General features: G+C 38.9%; 1 protein-coding gene across 1 annotated transcript in view; it reads right to left on the bottom strand.

Annotated features, from left to right (window-relative positions):
• Positions 1–2048: 2048 nt before the first annotated feature.
• KATNA1 (katanin p60 (ATPase containing) subunit A 1) overlaps positions 2049–11268 on the bottom strand; it is a 10271-nt gene continuing 1051 nt past the window's right edge. Inside the window, exons 3-9 of the mRNA XM_009075510.1 lie at positions 9220–9407; positions 7235–7356; positions 5741–5846; positions 5276–5434; positions 4067–4193; positions 2435–2569; positions 2049–2179 (exon numbers count right to left, since the gene is read on the bottom strand). Of these exons, the coding sequence (XP_009073758.1) occupies positions 2049–2179; positions 2435–2569; positions 4067–4193; positions 5276–5434; positions 5741–5846; positions 7235–7356; positions 9220–9407 (968 nt within the window). The remainder of the gene's footprint in view (positions 2180–2434; positions 2570–4066; positions 4194–5275; positions 5435–5740; positions 5847–7234; positions 7357–9219; positions 9408–11268) is intronic.

Here is an 11268-nt window from a genome sequence, read left to right as displayed (position 1 = left end):
TTTTACTTTCCTTTCCCATGGTTATATGCTGACTGTTAGGAACTGCCCTGCAACCTCTGGCTGGTTTTCACTCTGGCTCAGCAAACTTCAGCCTTCACCTCAAATTCTTTAAAGTAGCAGAGTAATTTCAGTCAGAGTTCTTGGACCACTTTTTCTTTAGTTTTACTTGTGTCACTAGCAAGGACTGTCATAGTCTACAGGTTTGAACTGGACTATGTTTATATACAGAGTCTGAACCATACAAAAGCACTTTTAAATCAGCCATATGTCTTTTTGTCTCAGTGTAAATGAAACAATTGTCCAAAAGCTGTTTCTTCTGACACCACGGACAAGTGCAAATATACAGGCTAATGTGAGTACTTTCTTAGTCATTTCAAATCATGCACATACAAACCCAAGTTTACCTGGATTTCTGCTTGGTGCCACCTCAGTCACCTCTTAGAAGACTGCCACAAATAAAAGACTCAAATGTTTATTTGTGGGGGGTTTTTGCTTGTTTGCTTTTGTTTTGTTGTTTTTTAAATAGTATTTATACAAATAGACAACAGTTAAAAAATAAAAAGTGACACCGTGTGCATATATATATACACATACAAAACTGACTGAAGAACATTACAAATATTCTGACTTTTAAACAAGTGTATTGATATCCAGTATAGAATTAATTACAAACAACAAACACTGAACAGACCAGAAAAGACAAACTGCAGCAAAAATTCACAAAATTGCAGACCAAATACACTCTTTTATATAACATAAATCTATGAGCACAAACTCCTTTCTGGGCACAACTAACACCAAGACTGATCAAAAGAACACCACAAGTTAATCTCACAGACCTACAAATGAAACAAATCTGCACAACACAGATTCGGAGCAACTAACATACCATTCTTTTCCCAGACACTGCGCAAGGTTAGTTCAGGAAACTGTACTGAGGCTCCAAACAAAACTCCAAGAGAGCCTTAAGCAACTCTGCTGACAGAGTCTTTGGTGGCAGTTTTGGTACAGGCTACTGCATTCATCCCTGCGGCACCTGAGGTCCTCTCAGGTGTGCTGACACCCACTTGCAGCGCTGTATTAGGAATCTAGGCAAGAAATGGATCTGCATTTGAGGAAGTAATGAGGTGGTGTTTTTAATCCAGAACAGTTCTCACACCCTGTTCAAAGTACAGCCCCACAAGAGCTGGGCTGGCACAAGCAGGAGCTCAAGCCTTGCCCTGCCACACTTCAGTGCTACCTCCAAAGCCTGAAAACGTCACTACACAGGTACTTATCAGATGACAACAGCATCTGTAAGAAGTTTCAGTTCTCTGTCCCTTATTCCCAACTCCACACTTCGCACTTGCTGCAACTGTGCCAGTTCAAGTATTTGCTGTAAACCAGATGACTGATACTAGTGTCTCTTAATAGGTCAGTCCTTCCCTTCCCTTTTCAGCTTTTGAAAGCAAATATGGGGGAAGGGTTAGAAGGTAATTTCAGTCAATTGTTTCAGGAATCTAGGTTAGAGAATAGGCTCACAAATGATTGTATGCAAACAGTGCAGAGGAGAAGGGGAAATGCAGGAGGTAGCAGAAAACTTGTCAGCCTCATCACTAAAGCCAATGTGCTGAGTACTCAGCACCTGTACTGTCACACAAGTCTGTACCTTTTCCAGGTCATGACGGAAGAACATTCCATGTTGTTAGTCTAGTTATTCTGGTCTCTGCCACTATTGCCTTTGCACATGGATTTCTGCAGAAATCATATAACCCCAGCAAAATGACTGCAACCCTACAAGTTAAAGTTTACCATCCTGTGGATATTCCTCGTGCAAGGACTTTAGTCTACATGAAAGAACATGGAATTTTACCTCAATCACAGATTACTCTGTTGCACCTGCTCTTCAAGTGGAGATATTAATGCAGTATTTCACCCTTTAGCCATACATGAAAGTCAAGTTACAGTCCATTTTTGTATCCAAAAGCTTTAATAATGTAAATTCGTTACCTCACAAGCAGTTCTCTCAGGGTTTGCAGCAGTAGTAACACAAATGATGCAATGTTAACCTACCTGCATACGTTGGTGATGTCTGCACCTGAGTAACCCTCCATCTTCTCAGCTATATTTGAAAGGTCAACATCGTCAGCCAGTTCCAGCTCTCGCAGATTTATTTTTAGGAGTTCCTCTCTACCTCTTGCTAATCAAAGAAAAGAAAATTGAGACTATGCAATTTGCTTTCTGAAGACAAATATCAATTGAAGAGGGATAAAAGGGAAGAATGAGAAAAGGACACTATTTGCTACAAAGGTAAATGTTCATGTTTAGATTTAACTTGGTCCTGAATTCATAAGTGAATTGGCATACATGCATCAACTAGTTTTTAAACTAAAGGAATATTGATAAAGTTCAGGTTTTAGTCTTTTTAACTACTCCTCTCCCCAATTCCCCCTACCTGACGGTAAAGGAATGTAAATTCTCTTTTCTAGTCTCCGTCTTAGGGCTTCATCAATATCCCAAGGAAAATTAGTAGCAGCAAGAACCATGACCATCTTGGAAGGATCATCATTTTCAGTGGCCCCTCCAACACCTAAAATGGACAAAACAGGAAGTAAAATATACATAAGTTTTGTGAAATTTCATGTATAGAGAGAACAATATTCACAATTCTATAATGTTAAAGCAGCTACTCTAGTCCTCTTTACTGAGTCCAAGCACAAGGGAATCACCTAGTGCAACAGACTTCACTTTTTCATCTCTATGACAGCCTACAAACATTAAAGGAAAACTTGGTTTAACTAGGCACAGGCCACTGCCCAGATCAGGAAGTTCCTCTCTATCGTGGCTAGAACAGCAGAGTTGTTTGTATTGAAACACTCTGTGAGAGTGTTTCAATTTTCACATCACCATCTTGTAATAGCACGTGAGGAAAAACAACAGAACTCCCCAAAACCATCACCAATCAAAAACAGCTCACCCCCCACCCCACCAACAGCATTCACCTACAGCCACACAAAAACTGCATTACTTCCCTACAAAGTTTCTTTTCTGAATTCAGGCCAAAGGTTTCATATACACAGATGGATTCTTACAAAGCACTAAAGTGAATGTTTAAATTTGGTAGACTAAATCACAACTTCTCAGAGACAGAGAGAACACCTCAGTTTCTAAACACTATGAATCTGCTGCAAATAAACTTGCTACTTTTTGCATTTACTGTTTTTGCTTATAACCACAGGATTGGACTGTGGGATAGCTATTGTAACTAGTCTGCCTGAAAATCTGCATACAAAACACCATTTAGGAACACTCAAGTAAAAGGATTCAAAGAGTTGTTACTGATAAAATCAGATTATGTACATACGTGAGTTATGAGAACAGTACTACAGCTCTGCTGCTATTTAAAGTCAAACAAAAATGGTATAAACATCAGAGAACGAGAAATAAATATACAAATCTTGTGACTCATGGAATTCTATCACAAAGTAGTCCACAGTTAGTACTTCTCACTTGCTCCTTTCCTCTCTGCTCACCACAGTATAAAAAGGATGCCTCTACAGCAACTTCACATTGTGTTACCTACTTTCAAACTCTGTGAAGATTTGTGAAATATTAACCAAATAGCTGGAAATGCACTCAGAGTTTTAAAAGGAAAACTCTTCCAAGCACTTCTATAAAAAATTGCCTTCACTTTTTATTAATATCTTTTTCTCTAAAGAGATCACAAACAAGTTAAGAGTAATGACTGCCTTTGAAGTTTAAATTGGAACAGGCAACAGTTCTTTTGAACCACTTTTTACTTGGTGAAGACTGAGAGAACAAATTAATACATTTCGCTTATGCTAGTTGAAATTTTGTATTTTCCACTGCACCTTCATTATTCTGGGTCAGTAATATAAGGTCATTGCACAGAGGCTAAAAGACAAATAGTTTTTCTGTCCACGTCAATGGTTAGAATAGTAGCTTTTTACCCCAATTTTATGTAAGGCTTTCAAAAAAATTGAAGAATGAAGTTTCGAACGTTTTGGGGATTTCTGTCCCTCAAGTTTCCTCCAGCCCAGCAGTTCCCAGTGCTCAGGTTATTTACCATCCATTTGAACTAGCAGTTCTGCCTTCACACGTCTGCTGGCTTCATGCTCCTCCGAAGTTCCCCTGCGACTACAAATAGAGTCAATCTCATCGATAAATATAGTTGTCGGGGCATAAAATCGAGCCTAAAGGAAGAAAAGGGCAAAGCAGAAGCTGAAAAACAGTCTACTTCCATTTAAGAAAAAGCAGCATATTCAGAGCTGAGCAATGACATATTTACCCCAATCAATCAGCTACTAAGTATCAGACAATCCCTAACCTTCCCTCTCCTGGACCACTGCAGAGCTATAGAGCAGCTGTGCATTCACTAGGAGCATTTGAGCAGAACAGCTTTGGTCAAAGTCTGTAACTATTAGAGCAATAAACAAACAATTAATAAGCTAAAGCCAGTTTTCCACACTATGAATACCATTTATGACTGTGAAAATCACCACAGAATGCGTGTGTAAGATTTCAGTAGCGCTAGGATGAATGTTAAGCTGGGACACCATGACCTGTCCAAGAGACAGGTCAACTGCAAAGTAACTCTAACCTGTTTGAAAACAAGACAGGCCAAAGACAAGGATCTGGGATAATAAAAGCTATTGTCTTACAGCAGCTGAGATGTTGTCCATGGTGTACCTGCAGTTTTGATTGATCACATTAAATGAGTTGGTATCATGCCTCTCAAACTACGATGTAAAAAGATCTTTTATTTCCTGACTTTTCTGACTACTGTAATTGCAACTCTGCTGTCCCCCTTAGTACTGGCACCCTAGCAAACACTGCATGCAACCCTGGTAACACATGAAAACAAAACAAGACATTTTCTGAGTGAATCTCAAGTGTTACATGCTCTGAAGCCAACTAGTTTGGTAGTCCACTTATGTTAAACACACACAAAAACCCACTCACAACAAAAAAACCCACCAGACTACAATTAATTCCATCTCTAGTTTACATCCAAGTATGTTCTGCAACACTCATCAGCTTATAGTGAGCTCTCTCTCATGCAGCAAGCTAACCTTGAAAATAAAGGGCAAGCTATTTTTCTGCTTTTAATAAACTATTTAGGAATAATCTTGAAATGTACATGGCCAAATCAGAAAGGCCTAAAATATTTGAAGCTTGAAGAGCTGTTTGAGTTTGAAACCTTGGCAAGATTTCACTATTCCAGAAGTGATTCTACTTCATTATCTCACTGTTCACATTCAGAAAGTTCAATCACCATTTCGAACAGTAGACGAACAAGTTTCTCGGATTCTCCTCTGTATTTTGAGGTAAGTGTGGAGGAAGAAACATTGAAAAAAGTAGTCTTGCATTCAGTAGCTACAGCTTTTGCCAGAAGGGTCTTTCCAGTACCAGGAGGACCAACCATCAGCACACCCTACAAAAATGAAAAAGAACCCTTTCTAGGACAAGAACCAAAACACAATTTCACAGTTTATTTAAAAATGTAACAGTAAAATACTAGATGCAAACTTTCACTTGAAAAGTTATTCAAAGGTAAGGAATTAATAACTATTGGTTACTTGCAACAATGCAGCTGAAGACAGTGCATGTATCATTATTTTGCTGGTACTATTTACCACAAAAGTGGAAAGAATTTATAGGAAACATTTGAAATTTCTTGTTCTGCCGAGACCCAATCTCAGAATCCTACTTAAGATCACAGGATCATATTTTTTCATACCTTCCATGGTCTTCTAATTCCCTTAAAAAACTCTGGCATCCACATCGGTAAAACTACAGCTTCCTTAAGCAGCTTTTTGGCTTCTACTAAATCAGCAATGTCATCCCTGACAAGAAAGAGAAAGTTGTTTGACAGATTCAGACAGGCTGCAAAAGAATCAGTCCACAGCTCAAACAAATACACAATTCAACGTATTGTTACGTTTTGGCTCTCACATAAATCCAGCTCATTTTCCTGCATTATTTACATTATAGGCAAAAGCCTATAACAACTGCAGTTGACATGTGTCTAATAGACTCCAGCTGGGTGCCAAAGCAAAAAAAAAAGAAAAAAAAAACCCGACATGAACTATTTCACTAGACCATCACTGTTGTTATTCACAGAAAGCTAAGCAAAATAGAGCAAGCTGGTTAAACTTATGCCAGCTACAGATTATGCTTTCTTGTTTTGCTGAGAGGCTAGCTATCCTAAAACTTACATACAGCCTTTCATTGTTAAGAAAGTGACTTGCTGAAGGCTAGTAAATGGAGTGGGATTAAATGAAATTTTTAGAATTCTTTTTCAGAGTTACAAGTGTATTAATTCTTAGATACCTTAGAGGCTGGTCTTATTTTCCCGAGGGTAACTCTCAGGGCATTCCTCTTATCAGCATGTGCCCAAGTAATATTTTGGTTTCAAAACATATCTATGTGGAGAATTACTTTCCAATCTGAAGTTGTCATTTCAGATTCAATATAAAAACTGAAACATATATTGACATATTAAACTAAAATACATGACAGTTGCATGCACACAAAGTTTTTTTGGGGGACTGCTCAGGGTTTTGTAAAGTCTACTTTATTTGCCAGAAGATTTTTACACATTTAATCCCCACAAAACCAACTAAGCTTGGAAACATTTGGAACACAAAACAGCCTTTGTATAAGGTTTAATATTTAATGCATTTATGTAGAGGTACTGGCACAGGGTTATATTTTATACTTGTGGCCACATGATGTCCAGCAAGAGGTTTCCCATATTGACATAACTTCGTTGTTCATAGGTTTTTTTATCTTGATATGCCCCTGGGTAGCAAATCAGCTTTTCAAATGAAGAGACACTGACAGACACTAGAAACTTCTGCATTGCAAAAAAGTATCTCAAAAACTGATTTTAGGACTCTTAGAAAAGTTTGAGAAGCTTTGTACGGTCAGGATGGACAGGGCTTTAGGCTATCTGATCTAGGGAGAGATGTCCCTGCCCATGGCAGGGGACTGGGTTAGCTGATCTTTAAAGGTCCTGTCCAACTGAAACTATTCTATGAATCTATGCACAGAAACAAAAAGTCTCTAAAAGTATTCAACTACAGAGGAAGTTTAGTTGCCTATTTAGAAGGCAGTAAAGAAAACCTGTAGGTTCTATATAAGCAGATGATGCATTACCTCATTCTTGCCCTATTGTATAAAAGGAAATAGAAACAACAGCTCAAAGACTAACAGGAGTAATCAAACTTACCATCGAATGTTGGGATTCTGAGAAATTATATCTCTTTCCAAAGCTTCTACTAAGTCTTTATCATATCCAGTACTGTCAAATTTCTTTGATTCAGACTCTGAAATCTCAGATGTGGGTTTATTCTACACAAAGGATGTAAAAACAGAAATACACAACAATGGTTACACAACTAATGGATTTTTATAACAAGTCTACAACAGCATCATATTTCTAGAAGCCAGCAACATAAACCACCACCAAAATTATGAAGCATCCACATTCTTGCTGCATTGCAGGATCTGTGTGTTGTGCCCAGATTTCTGCACTGTTCTGGTTCCACTTCTTTCTCCCCAAAGCCAGTATATTGTACTGATGCAGTTTCTTTGCTTTAGTAGGTAATCAAAACCGCACACACCTACCTCAGTATAACTTTTTGCCTCTTCTCCCAGAGAAATCAAAAACTGAGACAGTAGCTCGGTAGAGGAATTATATGTGAGACTGGATCAAAGTGTCACACTGAGCTAGTGTATCTCAAATCCTCCAAGTGTCACAAATATGGCATATTATGTGGGCCAAAAAAATTAAGTATGATTTCCATATGTAGAATGAGCAAAGGTTATCTGCAGCACGACCACAGAAGTAAAGAAAGAGCTAATTGACTGATACAGAAGCATGGGCATGAACAGCAGACAAACAGCTCTGCGGTGCAGCCACGCAAAGAAGCTAACACAGCTGAAAGGGCTCAAACAGTAAAGACTGTGCAACTGAAAGGAAATAGAATGCACTTGACATACCCTGGTTTTTATACACTTAACAGCAAGCACTGGTGATGACAGAACTACTGTAAAAACAAACAAAAGAAGACCTATCCTTTCTCTATGTGTGCATATCCTGAGAGAGAATTATCAAAGACACTCTAATTCAGTTCCTAATAAAAACAGTTGCTAACATAGCTACACAATTCCACCCTTGTAGATTATATTACCTCCACAGGCCATGACAACTTGCCACAATATAAGGCTGCTGAAACTAACAAACTATTGGTTATTTGATTTATTTAGACCCTGGAAAACTATGCATCTAGTGTCTTTAGTATCATCTCTTACTCTGGTCATCAGCTAAATTTATGGAGACCAGAGCACAAAGCAAAAATTTAAGCACTCTGGTTGCAAAGAACAGATCACAGGTCATTCTCTCTCATGAAGTATGTTAGGGTTTTGTTTGTTTTAAACTGAAGAGAGCATAAAGTTAACATCTGATCTAAAAAAAACAACAAAAACCCATAAAAAATAACCCCCACAAAAAAAACAACCCTCCACCACCACAACAAAAAAAAAACAACCAACAAAACAAAACAGTAAATTTCTCGCTTTAGGATTAAATACATCTCAAAACGCTTTGGAAGAGGTGAGTCAATCTCAGTCTAAAATGTACTAAGCACAATTAACCCACAAGGACATCCCATTTGCATGAGCTCCATCAGGCTCAGTTTCAGAAATTCAGTGGTATAAGTTTAACCAACTGTCTCCAAGCTGCAGTAAATGACCCACAGAATCACAGACTTATAGAATGGGTAAGGCTGGAAGGGACCACAGTGGCTCATCTGGTCCAACCTCCCTGCTCAAGCAGGGCCACCCTAGAGCATATGGCACAGAACTGTGTCCAGATGGTTCTTGAATATATCCAGTGAGGGAGAATCCACAACCTCTCCGGGCAACCTGTTGCCTCTTGTCCGATCACTTGGCACCACCAAGAAGATCCTGGGCTCCGTCATCTTGACAACCTCCCTTCAGACATATTTACCAGATCTCATCTTCCATATGAGCATTTGTTTGTTTTTAATTAATCCATAACCAACACTGCCCACAAAGCAAAGACCTTACAAGGTGAGATTCGAGTCAGCATGCCGACTCGAACAGAAGATAGGCATCTCATTTCATAATGCACTCAATATGAGGAAAGCAAGACTGAGTTTCTCAACTCCAAGAAGTTATTTGCAAGCTTACCTTTTCCTCTTTTCCTTTACTTTGCTGATCCCTTTTTTCCCGGCTGCGGACTGCCTTCCCTTTATCACTGGGGTTTCGAGAGGACGGACGGTGAGGGCCTCTGACCGCTGCACTTGCACGATTACTGTGACCTCTGCAATCACTGCAGGGAGCAGACTGACGCTTCCTGGGTCCTGGCGAAGGTCTAATTAGTTGTAACATATGAAAAAAGCCTCAGTGTGAAGTCATGGGTGAGCACTACATAACCAAACTGAAAAGCCACTTTGCTCAAAATAAAAATCTCTATGTCAGAAACAAGACATTTTTAGTCTCTAAAAATCCATTTTCCCTTTGCCACAAGCTCAGGGCTCATTTGCTCTGTGTATTTCATCAGTAAAAGCAATACTAGTACTATGGAGAGGAGAAAAAATAAACAAACAAAAAAATTCTCCATACTCCAATGGTTCTCACTTCCCTACCCAGAGAAACTTTAAGGCTTTATGGGAGTCACAATTTTCCTTTCATTTCCTTTTACTTCCACTTCCTTTGAAAGAAAACGTGCACGTGAGGCTTCTAGTTGTTGAAAACTAAGCTACTTTTAGAAGCACATATGAACAAACCAGTATCATGACTGGCATTATGGATTTCTTTTTTAAAATTCAGTCTCTTTCCCATACAAGTCCATTAATCTCTCAGACACACTTATTCCATGAGCCTTCCTAGAATTCCAGCATTAATAAGCTATCAGTCGAGTTTAAGTTCAGGGATATTTCCAGAGAACAGAAAATGCAAGACCCTGACTTGGAGAGCATTTACTGAAACTAGATGATGTGTTTTGACACTCTGTGAGGGTGGTAAGACACTGGCACAGGTTGCCCAGAGAGGATACAATTGCCCCAACCCTGGCAGTGTTCAAAGCCAGGTTGGATGAAGCTTTGAGCAACCTGGTCTGGTGGGGAAGTGTCCCTGCCCATGGCAGGGCGGGTTGAGACTAGATGATTTGTAAGGTTGTTTCCAATCCCTAAAATTCTATGATTCGAGATGTATCAGGATCCAGTACCTTCAAAGAAGTTGTCTTTAGCTGCTTCACAGCATCGAGTTTGTCAGAACACAACATACCTCTTCAGGATGAAATGCATGTTAGACAACATGAATACGCTGATGGCAAGATCATAAGTGTTACCGTATTTTCCTTCTCCAAATGGAGTATCTACCAACCTATACTTATATTTATGAACACCTAGCCACCTCTGAATTCCACCCCAAACTACAAAATAAAGGAATAGTGTGATTCCACATCTCATTTCTGCCTAAATTTGTGACTTCTGCTATCTCAGTATGGGAATTTACTGCAGTTATTCCAACACAACATGGCCCAGGTTTTCACTGTGACTTTATCCTATCACCACAATTCAATATTTCAAGATATTCAATCCAAGATTCAATATTGGCATGATAAATGAAACAAATAGTTCAAGACTTTCCCTTTTTAGGAACATGAGTTGGTGTATCTTTTGTCTGGAAAGCTTCAAAATACTAGTGAACCTTTCAGACTCTATTCTTTCAGAAGGTTTGAATGAAATTGGCTAGGAGTCTTCCAAAGCCATTAAACGGGAGATAGAGAAATAGTGTGATCACACAAGACCTATTGCTTTAAAAAAGCCAGGCTTAAAAGAAAACAATTAAAAAGTACACATTAAAATGCTACTACTGGCATGTCTTAGAGCCTCTAGTTAACCAGTTCAGATAGCTAATCTCAGGAAAAATAAGACAAACAAAAAGCACTAGACACACAAAACAGTGTCTTTAGCATCCTCAACCAGCTAATCAACGCCAACAAAGACAAAAGTGACAAAAAATAAAATCAAAACAACTCAGGCAACCATGGATGAGGGGAAAGAAGCTTGACATTAGTCATGCTGATGTAAGGTAAAAGCCCCATAACACTGACTGCTTCAAAACAGCATCTCCTTCACCACAAATGGTGACAAGCTGCTGGTGTAAGTTGTAGAACAAAAATTACCCCGCAACAGACTGAAGTCAAAGCACACTTTGTCCTGATAAATATTA

This window comes from Acanthisitta chloris, unplaced genomic scaffold, assembly GCF_000695815.1.
Source record: "Acanthisitta chloris isolate BGI_N310 unplaced genomic scaffold, ASM69581v1 scaffold37475, whole genome shotgun sequence".
NCBI lineage: Eukaryota > Metazoa > Chordata > Aves > Passeriformes > Acanthisittidae > Acanthisitta > Acanthisitta chloris.
Note: the sequence above shows the minus strand (reverse complement) of the source record. Positions and strands in the feature narration are given on the sequence as shown.